At 53.7% G+C, this 27513-nt stretch overlaps 2 protein-coding genes across 2 annotated transcripts; one reads left to right on the forward strand and one right to left on the reverse strand.

The window, feature by feature from the left end:
* Positions 1-225: 225 nt before the first annotated feature.
* On the reverse strand, positions 226-1599 carry GPRIN2 (G protein regulated inducer of neurite outgrowth 2; the record flags this gene model as incomplete). The annotated part of the gene is made up of 1 exon (XM_084246273.1): positions 226-1599. The coding sequence occupies one exon, from the start codon at positions 1597-1599 to the stop codon at positions 226-228; it is 1374 nt and encodes a 457-aa protein (XP_084102399.1).
* An 18180-nt stretch (positions 1600-19779) lies between these two features.
* On the forward strand, positions 19780-27060 carry SYT15B (synaptotagmin 15B; the record flags this gene model as incomplete). Its single annotated transcript, XM_084245432.1, has 8 exons — positions 19780-19963; positions 21105-21294; positions 21807-21958; positions 22652-22947; positions 24109-24279; positions 24841-24961; positions 25890-26069; positions 26918-27060. 8 exons carry the CDS (start codon positions 19780-19782, stop codon positions 27058-27060), a joined length of 1437 nt encoding a protein of 478 aa, XP_084101558.1.
* Positions 27061-27513: the final 453 nt, after the last annotated feature.

The following is a 27513-nucleotide window of genomic DNA, read 5'->3' on the forward strand; positions in this document are numbered from 1 at the left end:
CCCAAGATGTGCAGAGATGTGGTTCTTGGAATCAAGCCCTTAAAAACCAGTCCAGCTTCATGGAGCAGGAAGCCCCCAGGCTGCAGTCCTGAGGTCTGTAGGCAGCAGACAGCTGAGATATGTCCATGGCTGCCAGCAGATCCAGTGGGCAGTGTCTCCACTGTCTCTGTCCTTAGCCCAGGGGCAAATCCATGGCTCAAGGCCCACTCTGACAGCTACAGCTCATCACTCAGGGGCTGCACTGGAACAGCCACAGCAGCTGGGGCGCCGCAGGGACTGCATGACAGCTCGCAGTGGCCCCCTCCGGCCCTCTGCAGACAGACTATCTTCACTGGGGGGCACCCGCTGCAGTTGCTCAAACTGCATCTCCAGGTGCTTCTGGATGGCCACACCAAGCACCTCAGGGTCCACAGCAGCTCCATACACCTCCCATGTCATGCCCTCAGCATCCCATCGCACATCCCGTACAGGGGATGGTGCTTCCTCTGGGCTGGACTCCAGAGCTACCTCCGGGAATGTGTGCAAGGCCACAGGGGCTTCCAGGGGTGGGCTGGTGGCCACAGCCTTGCAGGTGGCTATGGGAGCCACCTGCACACCAGCATCCTGGGATGACGGAGGAGATGCCCACGTGGGGGCCAAGTCACTGGCTGAGGTCATGGTACACACATCCTTGGTCCTAGAGCCAGGCTCCGTGGCTAACCTGGTAGGACCCCAAGGGTGGGCACAGCAGTGGGAATGCCCAGGAAACCCTCCAGGCAATGTACACTGAAACTTCACCCCATGCTGAGCCTGCAACCCAGATTCACTCACTGATGCCACTAGTTTGGGAAAGGTCAGGATCCGTCGGGTAGGCAGGGCATGGCAACAACCACCAGCTCCCACCTCCCTCACACCACAGAGTAGAGCTGCTGGGGGCAGGGCATGGCAGGAGGTGGTGGCCAGCTGCCCAGTGGTTTTGGGCATGGCCAGGGGGCTGCTGCTGTGGGCAGTTGTGCTTCCCAGGTCTCCCAGGTCTAGTGGCGGCACCCACACCTCTCCCAGGGTCCAGGCTGAGTCTGAAGTTCCATCCTCCGGACCCAGGTCCCTTTCCAGACCTGAAGGGTCCTGGTCTCCCTGCCCAGCAGTACTGCTAGGCTGCAGACGAGTCCTGTGGACCGGTGAGCTGCCAAGGGCTGAGCAGCTGAGGCTGGCCTTCTGAGCACCACCGGGGCCCCGGGTCTGGGTAGTACGGACCAGGTCCGAGTGACTCCTCTGCACAGCAGTGGCGCTGGGGGCCCGCAGGCAACACAGGTCCCTACCACCCACAGTGGACACATTGCCCACAGTGCTGCTCCGCCAGTGGCCCACAGCACTGGGCCGGGGGCTGGAGGCCTGTGCCTGCTCCACGCTCTCAGTCTGGTGTCCCTCTTCCTCCAGGACCCTGGGACTGTCACCAGCTTCAACCGGCTGGGCCTGCCACACAGTGCTGCTGGCAGTCTTGCGGAGCTCTGGTCTCTGCCCCCGGCCTTCACTCAGCAGGCTTGAAGAGCTCCGGGACAAGGGCTGTGAACGGGGGCTCAGAGGTGTCCCGGCATCTGGCTTGGGGTTGCTGGTGCTCATGGCTGCCTGCTGGAGAAAGAGGAGGGATTGGAGTTGAGTTAGGTGGCAGCACCTCAGTGGATTCTGCTGTGAGCTCACATGGTGCTAGACACTATGAGGGGACAGCTTCAGTCCCAGATGCCGAAGGGTCACAGCCACACACAAAACAGGTACAGGACGTCACACTTCAAATCAAAGTCATCACACATGCACAGGGATGACATAACAAACATCTGTAAACAGTACAGAATCATTAGACTCAGTCCTAGAGTAGGGTCCTGAGGCCCTCCCACCATGCCAGTTGTTGATTTTATTGTTCGACATGGAGAGGGAGGTGAATCCAGGGCAAAAGCCAAGTCCACTGGGGCTTTGGGGGCAGGCCCTTTGGTACAATAGCTCTTTTTTTTTTTTTAAAGATTTATTTATTTATGCATACAAGAGCTGGGGCACAGGCCAGAGATGCTGGGGAGGGGGGGTGGCGGTGAGAGGATTCACCAGAGACAGAGTGGGGAACAGAACAGGAGAACAGGCAGACTGACTGAACACTGCTGAGGGGAGCAGCCGGCGAGACAGGAGAGGTCTGCTGCGCCATGTGAGTTCCTCTCTCTGCCGGGGATCAAGCTCATGCTGCAGAGGCTGCGGATTGCTTCATAGTGCGATGCTTAACCCCTTGCACGACCAGGGAGGCCCTGGTACAACAGTTCTTAGTCCGTATTTTAATAACCAGTGATGCCCAGTGGGTAAATACTAGCCGGGTTCCTCCCAGGACTGTTAGTAGCCATCTCAGTCTGCACTGGGGCCTCCTTGTACAGAGGCTGGGAGGAGGTGAGGGGGATGAAAAAGCAATGAATAGAGGACACCATGAGGACCTCACTGAGTTCTCCCATAACACCTCTCCTCCCCCTCTGGCCTAGCCTGGCTGAGCTGTCATGTCTCCAGGACTCAGTCTTGGAAGCTGGAAAGGAGAAAGGAGCTCCCTGATTGCAATCTCTGCTTCCAGGCAAGGGAGAGGGCCTCACATCAGTTCTTCATGCACTGAGATCACTTGGCATTTGTTCATTCCACAGCTATCTCCTGAGAACTACAGCATGCCAGCATCATCTCTGGCTGAGCACTGTCTGGCCTGGATGGAAGAGTCTGGCCACCTGCGGGCCTCCCACCAGCCAGAACCGGTCAAAGTCAGCCTTGTGGCCTGTCCCCCACTGTCTGCCCAGCATCCAGCATTGACCTGGCACACAGTTGGCATTCAGAGAATGTTATGACAGAGAGAATAAGTGAATACAACAGTAAACCCACAGAGGAAAGGGCTGAGTACCAAAAACAGGGTCTGAAGGAGAGAGGGTGTCTTTAAGGCAGGGGAGCTCGACCAGCCATAAGAGTCCTCAAGGCCTGAGGGAGAGGAACGAGAAGCTGCCTGAGGGTAAGGAACTAGGTGAGCAGAAGGTGGAGGTCCTATGGTCAGAGCACAGGAGAGGAGCAGCAGGCTGGGGGCAGGGCGAGGGCCCAGAGGGAGTGAGAGGGGTCAGGGGAGCTGGGACTGTTATCAGGTGTGTATCAGGAAAACCACCCTGGGACTCCCTGCCAGGCAAGACTGGCTGGAGAAACAGGGTGGGGACACAGGCAACAGTCGCAGTTTGGGCAATCCTAGTCCTGCCCTCCCAGCCCTGGGCTGATAAGAACTACCAAGAAACCAACTGCTCTGGCCAGGGGAGAAAGGCCACATGAAAGGGGATGTGGGAAGGCTTTCTCAGGAACTCAGTTTCTGCATAATTACACACACTGGCCTTCCCGGGGCTCAGGAGGTGGCTGGCAGCTGTTTGGGCCAAGGTGCAGATGTTTCTGGAGCAGCAGTCCTCCGGGAGCTCAAGGTTTACTGCAGAGTCCAGCTCAGCACACCTCCTGTGATGCTGGAAGGATTCTACTTGGCACTGTCCACTTGGGACCACTTGGCAGGTCGCTAATGTGACCGAGAAACTGAATTTCTAATTTTACTCAAACTAACTAATTTCAACTTCAATGGCCACATGGGCTGATGACTACCATACGGTCCTAGCCTGGACAGGAATATCACACTGGTCTCTAGAGGAATGAGGAAAAGGAGTAGTCAAGAGAAGACTAGGACCCAGGCCCTGCCCTCCAGAAGTTCTAAGGTAGACATAGGGACAGAGAAGGATCACAAAGTCCTAACAATCACAGTGAAAATAATAATAGCTTATGGTACCCAGTTACCCACCATGAGTCGGGCTCGTGCCACATTCTTTCCAGCATTGTCTTAACTGGTTCTCAGAACAACCACATAAGATAAGCATCAGGGCCTCTCTGGTGGTGCAGGGGTTAAAGACAGCCCAATCAAGCTATCACCAGCCTCTGCAGCATGAGTTTTATACCTAGCCAGGTTGCTAACCCACATGGCACAGCAGACCTCTCCTGTCTCGCCAGCTGCTCCCCTCAGCAGTGTATTTCAGTAGATCAGCGTGTTCTGTTCCCCACTCTGTCTCTGGTGAATCCTCTCACCCTCCCCCCAACACCTCTGGCTTATACCCCGGTTATTGTATGCATAAATAAATAAATCTTAAAAAAAAAAAAAAAAGATAAAGCATCATCCCCATTGTAGGGCCAAGGAGGCTGGAAGAGCAGAGAGGTTTAGTGACTTCCCCAAGGACACAGCTGGTGAGTAGCTAAACCTTCCTGCCTGAGTGTCTTCAGGTGGTCAGTCACCTTATCTCTTTGAGCCTTAGTTTCCCCAATCTGCAAAATGAAAGTAAATCTCGCCCTGCAGGATTATTGTGAGGACTAAACGTGATGGCATATGAACTGTCTAGAACTGATATTGTTAATGATAATCTGTCTCCCTCCTTCCCATCAGGAGTAACTTGTGCTAAAGCTATCATTGCATGAAAAGGTCTTTTAGGAAGTCAGAGACACCCTAGTGTCTAGTCTCGCTTCCCAATCCTTTCTACCTTCAGCCAATCACGGACCTCGTCATCCCCAACATAGATAAAGTCCCATTTTACACTGAGTTAACCAGCCTATTTTAAGCCTTAATTTGGGAGGATGCACATGCATGTGCTAGTACATGCATGCACATGGGCACACGTGTGCACACAAGCTTGGGTTCTTCATTGCAAATGCCCAGACTTGCAAGCCCACAGAACTTAAAAACCATGGGGAATGGCTATGGCTCTACTTTCACCTTAAAGAGCCCTAGAGGAATGAGGAAAAGGAGTAGGCAAGAAAAGTAGTAAGATGCTTTAGCACAATATAAAGGACAGTCATGTAGCAATATCTAAATCCTTAGTTCTTTGGGTGACACCTTACGTTGTCTCTTACACATTTGACGCCAATCAAACCTGTGATCCAGGCAATGTCCTGTGACCTCAAGGCTGCTTGCCGGTAAGTGAAGATTCAGTGAGCCTCACATGCAGCAATCAACCAATGTCATTTTGAATAAAAGCTCCCATTTCTGCAGAAACTTCCAGAATGGTCCATCCAAAGAGACAATTAGATCAGCATAATTAGAGATTCTGTCACTCCAACAGAGAAGTCCAGGCCTTTGAGGATGTGCGGGGACTATTAAGGCGACCACATGTAGGCCCCATCTCTGACCACATGTGGCATCCAAATAAATCACCTTTCATTAGGATAGGTAACTGAATGATGACTTCTGCTTTCAGAAAAACTAAAATAGGAAAAGCAAACCCACATGGTCATGAGGGAAAACTGTCTAAATGTTAAAAATAGCCCGACACCTCGGCACCGGGTAGGGTTGCACACTCCACAAATCCAAATCCATAGTAGGGGGGTGGCAACCTCCAGCAGGTGGTCTGACTCATCCCCGCAGCACAAGGGGGCTAGCAAGAAAGCTGAAAGTCAAAATTGCACAAGGCAACTAAGAGCACACCTGAGCTACGGAAGAGTGTTTGGAGGGGATAAAACCAGCCCATCACAGAAAGGATAAAGGGGCCTTACAAACGAGATGCCTCAGATCACAAGCTGCACCAGAAAAAGATTTGGGAGTAACAGTGCAACAAGGTCTCAAGGGCTTGGCTCTCTCACCAGAGAGGTCCAGGTCCCCAGCACTTCCTCCTCAGAAAAGGATTTGCTCCTACATTCCAAGAGACACCTAGAGTGAAGAATTTAAGCCTCCCCACCCAGCTGCCCAAAACCAAAAGCTTCCCATGTGGCTGGTGTGTCCCCACCTTCAAGCTCACAGCCACCCAAGGACTGATGCACCAGCAAAGGCATGCTTCCCACTTTGGACACACAAAGGTAGAACCACAGGCCCCAGTGCTGTGGGAGCAGGCAGGAAACAGCATCTGCACAGCTGCACTCTGCACACCCATCGAGCTGCCTCTGGCTGCTGAACCAAAGGCCTGAACACAGCACACCATACACTCTCCCCCAGGGCTATGCTCTGTTCCCTAGGCCCACCCAGATTCAGGGAGAAATACTCCACACTGAAACTAAGCTACCGACCTTCCCAGCAGCAGAGGCAGTGGCTGGACACGGATCTGCGGGGCAGGAGAATGCGGGCAGGGAGATCTGGGCTAGGGGCGGTGGGAGGCGAGTGGGGTGGGAAATGGCGAAGGGAAAGGGGCGCAGGAATGCGAAAGAGAAACCACAGGAGTACGAATGGGGGCAGACAAAGTCGGGGCCCTGGGCTAAGTATTAAAAATGGGAGGATGGGCAGATGAGCTAAGAGGGGGCCGGACAGGCGGCGAGAAGAGACGGGAGGAAGGATGCGGCCATGGGGAGCGCGGAGCGCCGGGCAGGGATGGGAAGGGGCTGAGCGCAGGGCGAGGCGGAGAGCGGGGTTCCGCCGCGCTGGGAGGGGGGCGCCGACCACCCCCCCACCCCCTGCACCCGCGCACACGGAGACGCCCTCTCACCCTCTCGCCCACCCGAGGGCAGCGCGGGTCGTTGAAAGCGCTGCTCCTGCGGCCTCCACAGGTGCCGGCACTGCGGCCCAAGATGGAACCGGGGCCAGACCCGGCCTGGGCCGAAGACGCCACCAGTCGCCGTCCGCCGGACCGCGAAGCCCGCGCCGGGGAGGGGCCGAAGGGCGGCTCGCGGCGGGGGACCCGGGGAGGCGGGGCGGGGGGGCGGTGGCCCTGCTCACCTGGGCCCGCCCCCGCGCTGCTCGCCCGCCGGCCGGCGCCCAGGCCCCGCCCCCTGGCCGAGCCCCGCCCCTGGCCGAGCCCCGCCCCCCGGGCCCTCCGTCCGCGTGTCCGCCTCCGCCCACCAGACCTTCCCCTCGGGCTCCCCGCCTCCGCCCCCAAGTCCCCGGTCCTCCCTCGAGTCCCTCCTCACGCCGGGCCTCCACTGTTCCCTGTCTTTCTGCGCCCTCCCACCATGAACCCCTTTTTTATAGGCTTTCCCAACAATGTACTCGTCTTCCACCCGACCCCGCCGTCCCCAAGACCCAGGCTCCGCTCCCCACAATCCTCCAGCCCCAGACCCAACCCCCAGGCCCCTTCCTCAGAGCCCCCCTGCTCCCCTCCAGCTCCGCGCCCCGCACCGTGGCCCACCAGCCCCCTGGTGACCTCCTTCCCCACCACCAGGCCCCCGTCCGCCGTCATCCCGGCTCCGCCCTTCGCAAGCGTCGGGCTCGTGTCCTGGAAACCCCTGGCCCCAGGACCCACTCCCTCAGATACCAGGCCTGCTCCCTCCCGGTCGCAGCCCGACGGACCCCCAGTCTCCAAGCCCGGGATCCCACCGTCCCATCCTCTCAGCTCCACAGACTCCGAGACCGATCCCTGTTTTTTCAGCTCCGCCTCCAGGGCCCCTCCGCGCTCCCGGCCTTGTCCTCAGAGGGCGCGACCCGACTCCCACTACCCCTGCCTCTCAGACCCATCCCCAGAGTTGGGGCCCTGCTCCAAGCCAAGACCCCAGTTCTCCCACCCCTTCCCTCTCCCACTTCTACCTCCCCCTCCCCAAACCAACCCCCAGCCCATTCCCAGGCGCTCAGAGCCTGCAACACTTTCCATGGCTCCCTACAGCCCCCAGACGCCCCTCCCGCACCATATCCCTGGAGCGTGCCCAGACCCACTGCCCTTTGCTGGCAGGGGGGCCTTAGCACTCGGTTCCCTCAACATCCCCCAATCTCCAACAGTCACTAGCCTGCTTCCCGTGCACTGACTCCACAAAAGTCCGCTGGCCCAGGCTAGTCCCCGCCCCTTTCACCCTGGAGGGGTTTCTACCACCCACCCACTGGAACAGGCGGTAAAAGGAGCTTGTCTTATCTCTGGACCCCCATCACCCATGAAGACCCCCATCACGCCATCCAAATGTTGACCCTCCGCCATTAACCCCAGCTTCCAGGACCCCTGACCTCCTTCCCCAGACCTTTACGGAGGGGTGTGCACCCCTTCTGTCCAGTGGCCTGGAAGCCCAGGCTTCTCTGCTCCTCCAGTTTGAAAAGATCTCAGGTCCCAGCCTCACCTCTCTGGCATCTTCCTGCCCTGTCCTGTGCCGGGAGCACTAGGGGCGGCCTACAGAAAATTCCCCAGGTCCTTGGAATGGAGGCCCAGGCAGAAACAGACACTCTTCATTCCCCCACCCCACCCCATAGTCCCTAGCCTGGCACCTAACCCAGAGCGGGGATGTGACTCAGACCTCACACATAGCGGCATATTCTCTGCAGGCTTGGAACCTCTTCCAGCCTTGGTGCCCCGTCAGTAGCTCTGAACTGCCCTCCATCAGATTGTATCATGGATGGGGAGAGACAGCATGGTCTCCTTGGACCATGAGAGGAACACCAGGCCAAATACCTCTAAACATGCCCACACCCACCAGTACCACACACCATATACTTTCCCCAGAAAGTGGTGGCTGGGTGGCCAGACACAGGCATGTTGTGACAACTGGTCATATTTGACAGGCAGGGAGAAGACCCCATTAAGAGGGAATGGCTAAAGAACAGGAAAGAGAGGGACTCACTGGTGGCATAAAGTCCCCAAGGGACTGAGGCCAGAACATGTTAAACAGGAGTAGGGGCAGCTTCTCTACATAATTGCAGATCAAAAAGAAATGATGGGGTAGGACCTTGGTAAGTCCTAAGTTTGGAATTGAAGTTTAATCGTTTCTGTTTCCTTATTTGATGGTTTCTGTTTTCTCTGTGAAATAAAAGGTCAGATCATGTGCTAAAACCTTAAGGGAAGATAGGAAGGTTGGAGGGGTAAGGAGAGTGGGGGAGGTTTGAAATAATCCTTGCAGGAAGATGGCCAGGCCAAATTGGGACCCACAGAAGATTTGTGACCAGCAGTAATACCCCTAGAAAGAATCTTCATGAGAGAAAAGCAAGTTTTAGTTTGGACTCACAGTTGTAAAAGAGAGAAAAGAGAGTCAAAGGCCATAGCATTCTGGAGGCTGTCATCAGGGGGACACGGTCCAGCTGGCTGGGCGCTTCTTGGGTCACCAGCTGAGCCTTGGCTTATCAAGTGTCAGTTGAGTTTGTATCCAGAATTACTCCACTGTACATGTTATGATTTAATTAAATAGCACATGAACTGATGGAATATGGGTTTGAAAAGGAAGTTTTGTTCCTGTGAAAACTAGGTTAAATGCTTTGGAACGTGAGTCACAAACAACTGCTGTCAAGTGTGGGAAAGGCAAGTTGAAAAAGAATGGGAGGAAAAGCCTAAGCATCTAGAAATATTCTGAATCAGTTTGCTTCCCTACTATCTTTAAGTTAACTGGCCCGCATTAGCATTAACCAATTATCAGACCTGACTATGCATAGAGAGGCTAGTATTGCAGAGTTGAGGCAAATAAGAGAATGTGCTGAATCTAGCTTCAGGCATTGCTAAAGCCAAAGGCTCAAATGATGTGGACTGGGCTGGGTCTTGCTCACTTCTTCCTCCTGACTCCCTCTGGGTTAGTCATTCTTATATAGGCCCTTTCCTCCTGGAAAGTAAAGTGGCTGGCACCCCCCAAACTGCATCTCTAGATCTGAAAATCAGATCTTACTAGTCTTGCTTGACAATTCTGACCAGGGGAGAGAGTTCTTCAATTGACTAGCTTGAGTCATGTGCTCTTCCCAGTAGGGTGGAGACATTGCACTGTGGCAACCCCCACCAGAGAGTGGGGGCCACATCAGCCCCCAGTTCCAGAGGGTGCTGCAAAGACAAAATGCTGTAGGGAAAGTGACAATGAGTTGGCCCAAAGCACAGAGGATCACTGGGAGTCTCAGCAAATGAGGTTTTTGTGTTTTTTTATTTTTGAGATAACCTTGGTTTACAGCACTGTATATGATTTAGGGGACTAGTTTCACACATCAGATGTCACCATACCACACCAACCACCAAAGCACCCATGATCAGAAAGAAGATTCTTTGTTTTTTAAAGATTTATTTATTTATGCATACAAGAGCTGGGGTACAGGCCAGAGGTGTGGGAGGTGAGAGGATTCACCAGAGACAGAGTGGGGAACAGAACAGGCAGACTGACTGAAATACACTGCTGAGGGGAGCAACAGGCGAGTCAGGAGAGGTCTGCTGAGCCATGTGGGTAGCTCCCCAGCCGGGGATCAAACTCACACTGCAGTGGCTGTGGCGAGCTTCATAGGTTACGTCTTAACCCCTTCTGCCAGCAGGGAGGCCTCAGAAAGAAGATTCTTAAAGTAGAAATGTGAGTGTGTCATCAAGGCATAAAAAGGAGAGAACTTTGACTAAGTGAATTGTATCTGTTTTTCTGACAAAAATATCCCTGGAGTGTGAGAGAGAGTTATAGCCATTAAAATTCTGACATATAATGGATGCTCACTGAATAAATGGATGCATGGATAGGAATCAGAGCGTGAAGGAGGGAAGGAGAGAGGGAGGAAAAAAGCCATGAAAGATAGTGGACAAAGAGGGAGGCACCAGGGCCCAGAAGAAAGGTCATGGAAAGAGCGCTGTCATCCAAGGTATTTGCTCCCCCTAGAGAATCTTAGCGATTTCTGACCCTCCAGAACTTACTCAATGACTGCAGTCAACCAGTGACTATAATGGGCTGTCATTTTCCCTTCTTGTGGATGAGTTTCCTACTTTGTTACACTACTCTACCAACTACTGTGTACCAGGTGAGATGAGGCAGAGAGCTTGTGCATGCAACTATAGTGAATTACCTCACCCAGCCCCACCAGTGCAAACTATCCTTGTGCTGAGAGCTGGGTGCAGGCAATGGACATAACTTTGGGGGTTTCTCCCCCAGGAAGAGAACATTTAAAACTTTGGAAAAAGGAGGCACGCATATATTTAGTTGGTCAAATGGATAGAATGAAACTGAAACATCTCATATTTCCCCCAATGGTCATGATCCCCTTCTACATTGAAAGAACCCCCGCTTTTTTTCTGGGGACATGGAAATCAGGGAGAAAAGATTGTATTTCCTCATCTTCCCGGAAGCTATGCTTGGCCAAGAAAGTGACCAATAGGACTGAAGTGTGGAGAGGTGACACCTTTAACCATAAGGGGTGAGCTCTCTTTCTCTCTTCTGTTTCTAATGGCTGGATGGTAGGCGTGATGAAACATCTCAAACCACAAAGATGCACAATATCTAGGGCTAACGAAGCAACAAGATAGGAAAAGATCTGGACTCCCAGGCTGCTTACCTGCAGACAGGTGAGACTTGCTTAAGCCAATCTTATCTGAAGACTCTCTTCCAGCAATTCAACCTATATTCTAAAAACTACTCACCTTCTCCTCTACTGGACATCCATGTGCTTTGGGTAGGGCTCAGAGGAGGAGCATATGACTAGGTCTGAGCCAATCACTGCATCTCATTACCTTCTAAGGAAAAACATGCGTCCCACTTAGAGCCCAGTACACGCAATAAAGAATTTCTCTGGGAGTCCAGATGATGACACTCACTCTTTCCCCTAAAGGGATGTAGGAACTGAAACCATCATCTTACACAAAGCCTGATACTAGAGTCAGCCTAGAGAGTGACAAAGTAAGGATGCAGAGTGTGGTCCTTAGTACATCATGTGAGCTTTGAATTCAGTTAAAACTAAGGGTGATCTCAGATCTCATCACTTAACTTCTCACTAAAGGGAGTCAATAATTTTTTGTTGTTGTTGTTTAAACTGGTTTGGGTTAAATTTCCAACCTTTGCTACCAAAACTGGCCTCAGAAAAACAGCCTTCAATTAAGCCTGGGAGTATAGTAGAGGCACTATGGAGGGAAGACAGATGCCTGAGTTCAGACTTGCAAAGCAAGACAGAGACCATCCGAAGCTTGCTTGGCAAAGGTGGGCAAATGGATTTGTTGTTAGGATCCATGTGGATTTGGAGCAGAATTGGAAAGTTTTCAGGAACAGGCAAGACAAATCCAGAAATGTCCATTTCTGCATTGTAGAGCCACGTGAACCCTCTCCTACTCTTCTCCACTCTGCTCTTTCTGCCCACTAGCACCCTCTACTGACGCAGAATTTCTGCACTTCAAAACCTCCAATCATCAAGCTCTTCCTGGTGGCATTTCTTAATGCATCCCTCACACCTCTTCCCCTGCGGCTAGCTGCCTCCCTCCTGCCGTGTTCAAATAAGAGCAATCTGATAGATATAGGTCATCTTTAATGCCAGAGAAAAACTTACACGTCTCGGCCAACCAGTGGAGTCAGTGCCACACATTGGCAATGAGAGGAGAAAAGAGCCCTCCCAGAACACAGGTGTGAAACTGTGGCCCTATGGTCTAAAAGATGTCCACTTACTGGCTGCCCCCTCTAATGAGACTATGGGCATGGTGGACACAACTGCTTACATGACTTGTGTGGCTACACAGAAATATTGTATCAGTCAGAACTTTTCTGACTTCATGAGGCAGAAACCCAACTCAAATTGGCTGAAGCACGGGAGGTACTCTTTTTTGGTGTAAGTCAGGAATCCAAGTCAATCAGGCTTGGCTGGATCCACAGACTTAAATGATGCCATCAGACTTGGCACCTCTCCATCTGTTTGAGCCAGGCTTTCTGTAGAGTGGGCCCTTAGCAGCTCCTGGATTATAACCTCAGAGATCTAGTCCAAGTTTAAGGCTTTGAAAATAATGCCAAGTTATTGTATTAGCCATTCTTGTTATTAGCACTCCCACGGTTCCCCCAAAATCTAAGTCTGAGTCATAGTGAACTAATGTGAGTTACTGCCGGGGCTTAACCCATCATTACAGCTTAAGGAATAAGAAGCTTACTGGCCAGCTCCGTTTCTCATTGGCCCTGGCCTGTCCCTTTGCCACTGTCTCCCCCAACATACCCCTGCAGGTTGGAAAGGGAGTTTCAGAGGAAGCAGGGCTGGGTTCGAAGCAAAGAGTAGGATCAACCACACTTGATCCATTGGCAATAAGAGGAGAGAAGAGCTCTCCCAGAACACGGGTATGGTACCATCCTAGCATGAAGCTGTGTTCCAACAACCCCAGGCATCTTCCCTTCTCTCCCCACTTTCACCACCCAAGCCTTGGAGTTTCATCCCTCCCACAACAACAAAGGCTGCTCTAAGTCAGACAGTAATGAGAAGTGGCAATACCACCCACTTTGAGCATAACTTTAAGGCACTGGGGTGGGGGAGGGTGAGCAGAGGAGGACAAAAGATGTAGCTCTTCAAAAATGAGCCCTGCTCAATTCACCTCTCTAGTCTCAAAAAATAAATAAATAAAAAGTAGGCCTCCCTGGTGGCATAGGCAGTTGAGCACCACGCTGTGAAGCTGTCCGCAGCCTCAGCAGTGCTGGTTCGCTCCCAGCCAGCCGGTAAGGGTCCCACATGGCGGTGCAGACCTCTCCTGTCTCGCCCGCTGCTCCCCTCAGCAGTGTATATCATCAGTCAGCCTGTTCTGTTCCCCACTCTATCTTTGGTGAATCCTCTCACCCTCTTGCACATCTGGCCTGCACCCCGGTTCTTGTATAAATAAATAAATAAATAAATCTTTAAAAAAAAATTTTGAAAAGATTGACTGTGTTTCACTCATTTTTGTTGCTCACAGCATCTCTATGGTAATCATCCGAAGTGTTTCTATCTCCCTCCTGTGTCTGTGGGTTGGCTGGGGAGGGTTGGCATAGGCTGGACTCATTGCCTCTAGGCTTCTGGTCCAATCTGCCTCTGGTCCACAGATCTCCCATTGACCTAGGACCTGCAGCCACCTGGAGCATGCTCTTCTTACACACACAGCGAGGTGTTTCCAGCACCTACTCGCTTCCTCTCTGCTAACATTCTACTGGCCCAGGTAAGTCACATGGACAAATTCAAAGTCCCTGACTGGCTCAGACTATCAGATTCATCCCTGAGGGCTGGGCAAATGCTGCTGCAAACATTATCTGGGTTTTTTGGTCTTAGCAGTGGAGAAGCTGGAGGAGTGGCAGGGTGGGCACTGGAGGCTGAGTAGGAAATGGACTGTGTTCACCGCAATGGCTATGATTGATATGACCCCATCCCTAAGGAGCCAACAATCCTTGGGACAGCTTCATGGCTGGAAGTGACAATCAGTCCCTGATTTTTGCTCTGTCTGAGGTGCAATCTTAATGGTCAAGAGTCTAAGAGTCTAAAAGGAGCAAAGACTATGCATTGGAGCAAAGAAAGTTTGTTCAATAAATGGTGCTGGGAAAACTGGGTTGCTACATGCAAAAGAATGAAGCTTGACCACTACCTCACACCATACACAAAAATCAACTCAAAATGGATTAAAGAACTAGACATAAGACCTGAAACCATAAAATACATAGAAGGAAATATAGGCAAAACACTACGTGATTTGCACATCAAAGACATCTTTACAGACACATCACCCAAAGCAGTGATAGTGAAGGCAAAGATAAACAGCTGGGATTACATCAAATTAAAGAGCTTTTGCACAGCAAAAGAGACAATAACAAAAACAAAGAGAAACCCCACCAACTGGGAGAACATTTTTGCACCCAACACTAATGATAAAGGACTGATCACAAAAATCTGCAAAGAGCTGATGAGACTCAACAACAACAAAGAAAATAATCCAGTCAAAAAATGGGCAGAAGAGCTAAAAAGAAACTTCTCTGAAGAGGAAATGCAAATGGCCAACAGGCATATGAAAAAATGTTCAACATCACTTGTCATCAGGGAAATGCAAATCAAAACTACCATGAGATACCATCTTACACCAGTGAGAATGGCACATATTAAAAAAACTAGCAACAACAAATGCTGGCGAGGGTGTGGAGAAAAAGGAACTCTTCTGCACTGTTGGTGGGAGTGCAAACTGGTCCAACCACTGTGGAGAGCTGTGTGGAGATTTCTGGACCTACTAAACATAGAGCTTCCATATGATCCAGCAATTCCACTCCTAGGTATTTACCCAAAGGACACAGAAACATCAATTCCAAAGAACACCTGCACCCCTATGTTTATAGCAGCACTGTTTACAATAGCTAAGCTTTGGAAACAACCCAAATGCCCAAAAATAGATGACTGGATCAAGAAGATGTGGTACATATATACCATGGAATATTACTCAGCATTCAAAAAAGATAAACACATGCAATTTGCAGCAACATGGATGGCGCTGGAAGGGATCATGCTCAGCGAAATAAGCCAAAAAGAAAAAGAAAAATACCGGATGGTCTCACTCATAGCAGGAATCTAGAGAACTTAAGGGACCAGGAAAATGAATATAAGAAAGTGAAAATCAAAATCAACAAAAAACTATGAACCAGAGACACTTTTAGGGGGGCGGGGGCGGGAGGGGAGGGATTGGGGTCAGAATGGGGGGGCTGCAATTGTATGGGGAATATAACAATAAAATTAAAAAAAAAAAAAAAGAGTCTAAGAGTCTAGACTAGCTGTTATCAACCAGCCATCCATTTCCCAGGGAGTGGCCTCAAGCAACTCATCAATTAGAGGTCCCCCACTTTTCACTGGTCTAAAATTGGAATAAGAGCCTCTCAGAGCTTACTGACCCTGCCTCACACCACCCTATTCATCCATCTCCTGCTTTGAGTAACAATTAAGACTCTCAGTTTCAAGTGGCAGAAATCAACTCATACCAGCTTAAAGGGTGGGGCACAGAGGGGAAAATGTCATTGACTGAAGCTTCCTGGGATATGGCTACCAGCACATGGGCACCAAGGGTCGGGCAGCATCATCAGGTTTTGTGCCACACACTTCCACCTGGGCACTCCCAACAGCCCCAGACTTAGCTTCTTCAGCTCAACAACTCTCACCAAAAAAGAGAGAACTCACAAGAATTCTAAGGTTGATTCTGATTAGGTCACAACCCATCCCTGAACCTAGCACTGTGATCTAGGTCATGTGCAAAGTCCCAGAACAGAGGTGAGGATGCGGACACAGAAAGGAGAGACTCATTCCCCAGGGGCAAAAAGCAGGATGTAGTTGCCAACAGAGGGAGAGAGGCTGCCAGGCAGGAAGGAGGGAGAGAATCAGGGGAGACAGGGAGTCCTGAGCTCTGGACTCCATTGTGGGACCCTGGGTGGTTGGCCCTAGGATGGGATACATGAGCCAGCCTGATGGAGTGGGGCCAAGTGGGTAGCCTCTGACCCAACAGTAGAGATACCCTGTCCAGCCTCCTCAGGAGGGGCTGTAGGAAATTAATGCTGAGATCACGCTAACATGAAGCAGGCTTGATGGATATGCTCCTATGGAACCCTGCCTGGTGTCAGCTCTGAACACCCTCTCAGAAGAGGAAAATAAAGCAAAGAGAAAATAAAGCCAGAGGAAAGAGATGATGCTGGGGGTAGGGGAGAGAATCTTCCCCACCCCCTAAGAAGGGACCTGGAGTGACCAAGCTGGGATTAACATAAATGTGAGAAACACAATCTTCCATGTGTTTCTCAACATGGCCTTTATCCTGTGCTGGCCTCTCTGTTCCTAAGTGATGAGAGATGACACTTCCTCAGACTGGGCTGATTCTTAAGGTTAATTGAAAGTGGCCTTTCCCGTGAATCATCCATTGCACTGAATTATTAATCACCTGCAGACATTTGCAGTCCTTTAAACACTTGGACTTCCTGCAACCCTCCTTGGAAATGCTTTTGCCAATGGAAATATAATTTCCTTTGGCCATGGAAAAGAGAAACCCTGCCTGCTGCGGTTTCCAGAGTTCCCAGCTCCCAGACCCAGCAAAGAGCTGAAAACAGGAAGCAGGGCCAGGGCTGTAGGCAGAGCCGGAGGCCATTCTGATATTGGCTCGGGCCAGCCTGGTCTCAGAGGCCCCGTGAGACTGTAGATGGAACAGAGACTGACCTCAGTGCCTGTTGCTCTAGCCTAGTTCATGGTTATCTTCTGGGGCCCACTGTAAGCCCCTCAGCTGGTCAGTGTGAAAGAGAGGAATCAGGAGGTCAGGTGCCTGATCTAGCTTGACTTCTTACTGGTGTGTCATAGAATCTCTTTGCTTTATTTTCCTCTTCTGAGAGGGTGTTCAGAGCTGACACCAGGCAGGGTTCCATAGGAGCATATCCATCAAGCCTGCTTCATGATGTCCGGGAGATAAGAAGCAACAAGAAAGGTGAGTTCCCGCCTGCTCTTGTCCTTCAGTGGAGGAAGAAAGACTCAAGCCTCAGTGGGCTCACCTGCAGGTGAAGCAGCCAGCAACATAAGTGGAAGCCCCAGCAGCTGGTCTCCAGGGCAGGGCCAAGGAACTCCTGTCTGGTCCCTAGTGTGTTTCCAGGATGAGTATGGTGCATGCACAAGGTTGGCAGGAGCCGGGGGGCAGCTCTTCTTGAGGACACAAACTCTTCATCCACCACTCAGGACAACCTGGCCACATAAGTGGGTACTGGGCATGCAAGTTGAATAAGACATGACCCCTGAATTCACAGAGGTCCTGATCCACTGGAGAGATGGTGACAGGTATAGAGTCCTATACCTGGAAGGACAGGAAGGGCAAGAGCTTCATGGAAAAGGAGATCTGGAGGGTTTTTTTTTTTAAGATTTATTTATTTATGCATAAAAGAACTGGGGTACAGGCCAGAGGTGTGGGGGTGGTGAGAGGATTCACCAGAGACAGAGTGGGGAGTAGAACAGGCAGCCAACCGAAACACACTGCTGAGGGGAGCAGCAGGCGAGTTAGGAGAGGTCTGCTATGCCCTGGCCAGGGATCGAACACATGCTGCAGTGGCTGCGGATAGCTTCATAGGTTGCATCTTAACCCCTCGCGCCACCAGGGAGGCCCTGGAGGTTTATTTTGAAGGGGGAAGAGTAGCGAAGGAGGACAGCACCAGGGAAGAGAGTGAGCAGCCTGGGTCATGGTGGCTGACACATTAGCAGAATAGCCAGAATTAGCTCACCAGTCTGGTAACTGAGCACTACAAAGAAATGGGGGCGGGAGCACCCAGGTACATAAGCATAAGGAGAGAAGCCTGGAAGCTATCAGCTAGGGTGGGCGTAGAGGATGAACTCTGAAAAACAGAGAGGAAGTCGATGCACTGACCAGGTGAGGGCACTCACCAGGTAGAGACCTGGGTGAAGTGAGTGGTGATGGAGATGGACAGAAGAACTGGAGGACTTGACCACTGTTTGGATGTGGGGATGAAAGGAGGCCAGACAGGAAGATGGGGACCCTGGAAAGACAGCTTGGGGCTAGAGAAGCATGGGCAGGTCTGGGCCTGGCACTTCCTGACTAGCCACAAAGTATTCTCTTTCCCCGGAGCACTTACTTGCCACCCTACATCCAGAAAAGCCCTAGGCCAAACTAAGCTCAGGCCCAACTGTGGAGTAGCCAGATATGAATGGGTGCCAAGGCCTGAGGGGGCTGGTCAGGTCTGCACACGTGGCAGCTGAAGGGCTACCATGCAGGAAGTAGGTGGGCCTTGCTAGCTGTGGCTCCCAGCCTTGGGGTTCACTAAGAGCTCCAGCAGCGGAAGGAGGGAGAATGTAAACAATTGCCCCCAGAGGGCTGCATGCACCCTGTAGTCAGCACAATAACAGCTCCAAAGATGTCCATGTCCTAACTCCTGGAACCTAAAAATAGTTACCTTACAACTTTGCAGATATGATTAAGTTAAGCACCATAAAATGGGGAGATTATCCTGGATTATCTGGGTGGGATCCAGGTAATCACATGGGTCCTTATAAGAAAGAAGAAGGCAGAAACTGCCATATTGCCTAACGTACTACCCCCAGCCCCTGAAGAAGCAGAGTTCAGGGTCTGAGTTCTCAAGACATTCCAGCCATTATGGTGGTGGAGGAAAATAACTGCTTCAACCAAGTTCCTTCAGGGGTCCCTGGTGGAGTGGAAAGGAAGGCCCACCCCTCGGGGACAGTGGCTGGGTGAGGGTGTGGAGCCCTGCGTTGTCACCACTCCACTTTGGCCAGACTCTGCAAAGAGAGTGGCCACACTTCCTCTGTACACAGGCAGCTGGAGGTGCCCAGACCCCAGCCCTACAAGGTGAGGGGGACCCCAGTTTGCCACCCATGCCACCTGGAGTCATTCAGGACTCAGACAGACTGGAGTCTCACCCACACTGATGGCCTGGAGGGCTCTCCCTCTTACCCACATCCCTCCAACATCCTACAATAGGCAGTAGTGCCACCAAGAATCTGGTACTCAGGTTCCCTTATTGGACACAATTTTCTAGGCTGTAAAATAACAAGCCTGATCCTCCCCCACCGGACATCTCCCATGCTTCAACACACTTACAGCTGCCTCCAGATCTCAAAGGCTCACACCAGAGCCCCCTGCAGGGACACTGGGCCAGCACCTTAGAGGTGTACATGCCAGCTGGGGCGCATGCCCCTGGAAATGTGCACGGGACACGGAGGGCCCTTCCATGACCTTCTGCCAAGGCTCAACTGGTCAGGCCCCATTAGTCTGACAATAATCACTATAATGATAAAGGCTGTGAGTGCAGAGAGGGACTCAGGCGATTCTGCCCTCTCTCAGATGAGCATCATAGTAATGGTTGACAGGCACTGCACCCCCTTCCTAGGCCTGCCCACAGTTCTAAATGACCCTCGCATATCTTAATCCTATTGCAAAAGTGAGCCCAGAGCACCCAAGTAAGTCGTCCCAAATGGCGCAGTTGGTGAGTGGGGAACCAGAGTTGGCCTCCAGGTGGTCAGCTGCGGAACCCTCGCTTTTCAGTGCCTCATGATTTGGTCTACTGAGTAGGCGAAGGAGTAAACTCTAGCGCAGCACGGTGGGCTGGAATCTGGGAAGGCTCCGGGGAACAGGCACGGACCTGGGCCCGGGGTTCGCAGCCTCATCCTGCTGAGGATCAGCGAGCCGCGAGGCCCATCGCTGCATGAGCATGGCACCTGCCGAGGCCGCCGTGTACCGACCGGCACCCCACCCGAACCGCAGCGGCAGTGAGCACCGAGCGCGCCTTAGGGTGAGCCAGGAGCAAAGGGCGCTTCCACAACCGCCTGGGGCCAAGGCGGCCGCCAGCCCGCAGCTTCGACTGCTGCGTCCCAGCAGCCGCCGCCTGCGCCACAGTGCGCGAGCGAGGCGAGGGCCCGCCCCGTGCCCGCCCGACGGGCCGCGCTCTGCGCTTTAAAGCCTCCCGGCGGCGGCAGCCAGTGGAGCCGACTCCAGACACCAAGCCAAAGCCCGCTCCGAGCCACTGTGGAGCGAGCCAGAGTCCGCGCGCCAAGCAGAGCCATGGAGGGTGAGTACCCTGGCCTCCCCGCCCCTGCGCCCAGGCCACCCCCCGGGACCTTCCACTGCCTCCACCCCATACTCGCTGGGGCGCGCAGACCCTGTCCTGCCCTGCGCCCTCCTAGCCCGACACCCGGGGAGAGTAGAGGTGCCTGTTCCTCCAACACAGCTGTGCATCAGGAGGTGGGAATCTCCCCTTCTCACCACCCAGGGAGTCCAGGCCCCACAGCCAGAAGCTTCACCGGCACATGACCCGAAGAAGGCACCTTTTTTTGCCCAGCCTGGTGGCTGACTCCATACCCAGTGTCTGAGCACTGCCACAGGCCAGTGGAGCCTCCTAGGTGCCCACAAAAATGTGGGGTGTAGATACCAGCAGCAAAGGGTCCTGTGTTTTAGTTACTCATACCCACTACCCCCCTTACTTACCCACATCCCTCTTCCCTCCTCTCACTGACTCCCCTAAGTGGGCTTGCTTTCAGAGAGGGTTGGGCAGATGCAAGGGATTTAGAGATCACTACAGAATTAAAGCATGAGTCCAGCCTCTCAAGAGAATCCAGGTCCCTAGGGATCTAGTGGGTGAAAACCAGGGCATCCTCGCATCCCTGTTTCCCTTAAGTGCACATACCCACACACCCAGGCTCAGCCTCAGTCAGAACAGAAACCCAGGCAGGGAGGATCTGGAAAGAGGTTTCATCTCTATTCAGCAGCACAAGGAAATGGTTCATTTCAGCCAGCATCCCAGATCCGGGGTCTGCTGTTTTCCAAAGGAAACCAAAGGCTCTACCCAGGGACTGAGACCCCAAGGAAAATGGTTTTTCTGCAGCCAATAGAACCCTGGACTCGGGAAGTCTGCTTCTGTGTCACTCCTGGGGTCCAACCCATGGGTAGGGTTGTTGCCTGAAAACTCCCCAGCAGCCAGTGGTGTGAAAGGGGGCAGCTTTCCCCAGGCATCACAGTCCAGGTGGTCTCTGTCCCCAGAACTGGTGGCCCTGGTGATCGGGGCCAGTGCTGGGGGGCTACTGCTACTGCTGCTGATCGGGGTGAGCTGCTGTCTCTGGAAGAGGTGTCGTGCCACTTTCATCTATGAGGAGCTGCCAGGGACCACGGCTGCCTCCAGCATGCAGGGGGACAATCTCTGCCCGCCAAGTACCAGCACCCACACAAGCAGGTGAGGCAGGACAAGGCCACGTGAGCTTCTGGCCATGCTTAGGATCCTCTTGTGGTGTTTCCCTTGGAGTGGGTGGGGAAGGGGGGGCCTGTTTATGACTCTCATCCTCTGTGCCACCATGCTGGGGGCTGAGCGCTATCACAAAGAAACTCAGCATCCTCTCCACAAGCTGAGGCAGGCGTTATAAAGCCCATTTTCCAGCTAAGGGAGCTGTGGCTCAGGGTCCAGACAGCACAGCGAGCAAGTGGCGGGATGGCAAACTCCGGAGGTGGTGCTCCTTCTCCACCTCCCCGCTGCTGCAGGCACTCAACACTCTTGGCCGTGTGTGTGTGTGTGTGTGTGTGTGTGTGTGTGTGTGTCCTGGCGTGGGCACAGAAAATGGTGCTCTTGCCTCTTCCTGGCTCACGAGGACTTTTCTTCATCCAGACCCTGGTATTCAGACTCTCTGGGTTATGTGCCCTGAGGCCACACCTTAACCTGCTACTTTATGTTGTTTCCCTACCTCTGAACAGACAACCAGCTGTGCCTTTTGTGGTACCCGCTTCCCTCCAAGGCCGAGAATGTGTGCCCCTGCATAGTAGAGAGTGGGCCCAGGCCCCCCAGTACTCCTGCACAGCCCCAGAGCTCCTGGGCCACACCTCCAGCGACAGTAGCAGCAACCGTGGTAAGTGCTCCTGCCAGGGCCTGTCCTGGGGTCAAGTTGCTCAAACCATGTGGAACCATCTGCTTTCACTGGGTCTGGCTCCAGAACACAGCCTGGACCACCTAGTGATACCAGAGTTGCCCAATGACCATTCTTTTCAGGTACTTGGGGTTACCATGTGCTCCTGCATCCTAGCCCCAGCATTTCCTATGCTATTTTGGAGTTGGACCACCTCATGCCTTTGGGGATGATTATCACCCCATTTTACACATTCATTAACTGTGACTTGAAAGGTTAATAGTGGCTTGCCCAAGGTCACAGAGTCAGCACCAGATCTGGGGCTGGTACCCCAGTGCATCCCCTGGGTACAGAGCCTGTACTGGGTTTGGACTTTGGCCAGTCCAAAGGGTAGAAAATGGTAGGAATTGGGCACACAACCTGCTGCCTGCTTTTCAAGACCTCCCAAGAGACCTTCCCAGGAGCCACCCAGTAATCAGTAAGGTCCTTCTCATTTGAAGAGGAAGAAAGGCGGCAATACTCTGTCACTGAGACATCCTCGGGACCCCATGGAAAGGGGTCAGGCCAGTGCTGGATCCTTACCCCAGAGATAGGGCTCAATCCCAGGGGACAGAGGTTGAATGAACACCGGGACCAGGGAACAGCAAGCTGGCTGAGCTTCCTTGGCCGCCAGAGCTCCCGGCCCCTGTGTCGTAGGAGATGGCTGCATGGTGGGGACCATCAACCCTGCGCTGTACAAGTTCCCGGAGGACCAGAGTGAAAGCGGCTTCCCGGAGGGCTGCCTGGGACGGCTGTGGTTCTCCGTGGAATACCAGCAGGAGGCCGAGCGGCTGCTGGTGGGCCTGATCAAGGCACGGGGGCTGCAGGCCCCCAAGGAGACCTGCAGTGCCCTGGTGAAGCTCCACCTGCTACCCGACGAGCGGCGCTTCCTCCAGTCTAAGACAAAATGCCAAACTGCTGACCCACAGTTCGATGAGCACTTCGTCTTCCAGGTAGGAACTGCGGAGCAGGCAGGACCTGGTGTCGTCTGGCTTGGGAAGGAGCAGACACTGTGTGAAGGGCCGGACCCAGCTAAGCCTCCCCTCCTGCCAGGTGGGGGCCCACGAGAGCCCTGTCCCCTGCTGGCAGGCATGTAAGAGCCCTGGGGCTGAGAGGGTAGAGGGCTCCTTCCCTCAGGGCTGCCTGGAGAGAAAGAGGAAACACTTCCAGTGTCCACATTGAGCAGGGGGAGCCTCAGCAGATTGGGTGATTTTGTGTGTGGGTGTGTGGGGGGGGGGTGTTGGGTGGGTGTCTTCTGAAGCCAGCAATCAAGAGCTACCAAGAAGCCTTGGACAACATTTTGAAGCGTTGGGTAGCAGGCTGACTGGCAGGTCGGCATCTGGGAAGAGTGATTGCTGAGGCCAGAACCCCAATTCCTGCCTGCCTTTGAAGCTGAGAGCTGAGTGGAGGGGTGGGGTGGGGCGGGGTCAAGGCTGTAAGATTTCTCAGGTGAGCCTGCTCCTCTCAAGGTCTGAGGGGTGCAGCCTTGCAGACCAGCATGACTGCACATCAAGCTCATATCCTTATTTTTCTTGAGTCGTCACTTTCCCGCCCTATGCCAGCTCCAACTTGATCCTGGCCTCTCTGTCCTTTGCAGGGAAGGGGAAGAAGAAAATCAATACTAATTGATCATCTGCCATAGGCCAGACACTGTGATTGAGATTTACAAGGTGGAGAGCAACAACTGCTGTCCCACTTCACAGCAGGAGGCTGCGTCTCAGGGAGATGAGAGCTGGAGTGCCCGGCTCAGCAGAGACAGGCAGGCTCCCTGTCTCCAGGGCCTGTGCTCCAGCACGCGCTCTCACGTCTATGTGCAGACAAATTCCTTGGTAGATTCTGCTTCCTGGGTCTGGGCTGGGGCTCAAGGGTTGCATTTCTAACAAGTTCAGGAAGGGTTGGATACTGTTCCTCCCCAGACCACACTCTGTGTGGTGAGGCCCAGTAGTACTGGCCCCAGTGCTGAGAAGGGTCCCCTGAGGATGCCTGACTTTGGGGTATAGAGGTCCCTGGTTGAGACACCCCTCACCGAAAAAGCTCCTGTATCCAGGACAACATGCGCACATACAATCCCCTGCCCCCCATCAGATCCCAGCCCAGGTCTTTGTCCCCCTCAGGTGTCCAGCAAGAGCATCACACAGAGGGTACTGAGGTTCTCAGTGTTCCACGTGGACAGACAGGGGAAGCACCAACTCCTGGGTCACGTGCTGTTCCCCCTGAAGAATGAGACCCTGGTAGGCAACTGCCCGCACGTCGTCTGGAGAGATCTGGAGGCTGAGAGCCTGGAGGTAAAGGTCAAGGTCACTAGACATAAGCCACCTGTATAGACTACTGGGGGCAGGCAGCAGGGGCACCCCGCATCTGGTGACCAATGTCGGCCTTCAACATACTGCCCGTCACCCCTAGAGTGTGGCTCAGGGTGGTGGACCTCAGACACAGCGCATGGGATGAGTGGGGGGAAGGATGGAGTCACTTCTGGGCAGGGTAGGGCCTCTGGGGGTTCTTTTGTGCTAGCGGTGAGTCTACCTGAAGGAACCTGGGAAACGCACGCTTGGATTCCCATGCAGATCAGACATCTGAGAAGGGTACCACCCAAAGGGGTCAGCCAAGGCAACTATTTGCCCATGTTTCCCTGGCCCCAGGAACGCCTTGAGCAACTCAGAACCCTGACTGAACCCTCAGCTTTGCAGCCCTCAGTTTCCCCGTCTATAAAGTGGGGGGTGACTTTAAAGGGGAGGAATGTGGGCGTCACGTGGTAGCCGGGCCTGACTGAGAGAGGAGGAAGGATTTCCTCAGCACCTCCAGCACCTGCCAGGGTGACAAGGGTGCTTTCCTCGCTACCTCTGCAGCCGCCCTCAGAGTTTGGCGACCTGCAGTTCTGCCTCAGCTACAGCAACTGCCTGAGCCGCCTCACCGTGGTCGTGCTGCGTGCCAAGGGCCTCCAGCTGCGGGAGGACATGGGTTTTGCCAGTAAGTTTTCCTGCTGGGGCCTATCCTGCCCTGTGAACTTGGGGCCTGGGCCGCCCATCCAGTGCCTCCTTGCACACTGCCCGTCATGGTGTGCTCCCTGCCCCTCAATCTCGTCCTCCCTCTGTGGACTGTTATGGTGTGAGAAGCTACTTCCTTGTGTGGAACCTAAGGCTGAGGCCCCTTGGGCTCCACCAAGACCTAGAGACACTTATGACCAAGTCTGCCTCCTCTCCCCCAGGCAGCATCTTGGCTTCTTAGACCATGCTGCCCCCTCCAGCCCTGCCCTTCTAGGTGGGTTGCAGTTCCTCCAAAGCAAGGCCCTCCGGCTCCCCGGCCTCGGGGGTGGGGGGGGGGGCCTACACATGGAATACAGCTGGAAGCAGTGGCACCCCAGGTGCACTGCTCCACTGGCCTCCCAGGCTCCCCGGCCTCCCAGCTACCCCAGCTCACCCCTTGCCCCCCATTCCTGTGTGCCTCCAGCAAGGTGGTAGTGGTCTGCCACCCACTTTTGATCCACTAGGGATCCCAAACGCATCTCAACCACAGCCCTCCAAAACTTGACCCTCTAAAGGAGGTGTTTAAGGGAGCTCTGAGTGTCTGCGCACCCAGCAGACAACATCCGCCCCCCCCCACCCCACCCCAGGCAGGGAGGGACAGGCAGGTGGTGCCAGGCTCCGATAAACAAGAGCCAGCCCAGCCACGGGGTCAGAGAGGAAGGAAGAGGAAGGGAGCTGAGCATTTCCTTGGCCCTAAGTCCATGCGCTAATCAGCCCGGTTTCCTCTTACAATGCCGCCTGATGGCAGTGGCTGTGAGTAAGGGCATCCTGGCGCCCGCAGTGGGCATGTTCCATCCTAGCCAGGCCTCCCACAGGCTGGGTGCTGGGTCCCTCCCCACCTCTCCCAGCCTGCTGTCTGCACTGCCCCTCAGGTGTGTTTGTAAAAGTGTCTCTGATGAACCAAAACAAGTTTGTCAAGTGCAAGAAGACTTCAGCTGTGCTGGGCTCCGCCAACCCTGTGTACAGCGAGACCTTCAGCTTCAAGGTGTACCCTGCCGAGCTGGACACGGCCAGCCTCAGCCTGATGGTGCTGCAGGGCACAGAAGGGGACAGTAAGCCTTCCCCCTCCCACACCCCACCCAATTAATGTTGGGGCAACTGTCAAAGGCGGGACAGAGCAGCAGGCAGAGTGAACCCTTGGAGGGAGGTTTCTGTTCTAAGGAAACTAGTGCTCAGAGAGGCTGACACGCATGCCCAAGAACACAGGGCTTGCTCGTGGGAGAGCTGGGATTCTCATCCAGATTTTGTCCATTTTGAGCATCATGGCACACTAAAAACGGGGGGGGGGGGGAGCCTCTGCTACCGCCTCCTGGGCAAGTCACAGCAGCAGGGAGGCCGTATGGCTGCCTGCACCCGGCTAAGTGACCTGCTGCTGTGGGTCATGGTGTGCCCTGCATTGTCTCATGCCTTCCAGGCAAGCCTTGAGGATGGTGGGTGAGGTCTGGGATAGAGACGTGTTGGAGTTACTCGAGCCAGCTTTCCTGCACTGCCCCACACCGCAGGGTCCCTTGTCACTGGGGAAGCAGAACCGTATCATGGGCCAGAGCTTCAGCTCCTTCTCCACTGTGGGAGCTGGTGGGAGAAAAGTTGAATGTCCCCACTGAGCGTACAAGTGGACTGATGAAAGAGAACTTTCTGGAGGGCCCCCGCCCTCTCTGTTCTTCAATATGAGGCAGACTTAACAGGTCCCACCAGGAGGGTGAGGCAGAGTGGGTGCCTCAAGGACAAGCTATTCACCTCGGCCAGCCCCAGCACCAGAGCAAAGTCAGGGTCATTTGGGGACTGCCAGCTCGTGCTAGAAGGGGGGTAGGGGGTTGCTACTTCCTTCAATGGGTGGAATGATAGAGACACACTAGGGGTTCCTTGCTCCAGAGAATAATGGTGCTTTGCCTCTCTGCAGAGAGCCACCAGCTGGGCCGGGTGGTGGTGGGCCCCTACATGTATGCCCGTGGCAGAGAGCTGGAGCACTGGAACGAGATGCTCAGCAAGCCCCAGGAGCTGGTGAAGCGCTGGCATGTACTTTGCTGCACCACTGTGCCCTGAGTCCTGGCGGGGATCTCGGGTCTACTACACACTCTCCTCACAGTCACGCCCAGGCCTGGATGCTTCCTCCCTCATCCCCTTGAGCTGCAGGGCCTGCAAGACCCAGGGGAGCGCCAGTGCTGCTGATGGGCAGGCACGGAGAGGGGACAAGAGGCCCCAACCCTCCTGATTCACTCCATCCTTTCTCATCTGTGACCCTGAATCCTGGTACGTGGCCATCGCTGTCCCAATCTGGACCGACGCTTCAGACATTCTGAAGAAATACTCTGTTTAGAGAGAGCCCCGCTGTGTATGCTAAATGGAAGTGCGGGGTACACTTGGGTTCCATCGCAGAGAGCTGAAGACGTGTTGATGCTAAACCTGCAGTTTTTCAGCTGTGGTTTCTCTGTCTTCAGCCTAACAGAGCAAGCAAAGTGCTGGGGGGCTGCGGGGGAATGTCCACTGTGCTTATTT

This window comes from Talpa europaea (genome assembly GCF_964194135.1).
Source record: "Talpa europaea genome assembly, chromosome: 10".
Lineage (NCBI taxonomy): Eukaryota > Metazoa > Chordata > Mammalia > Eulipotyphla > Talpidae > Talpa > Talpa europaea.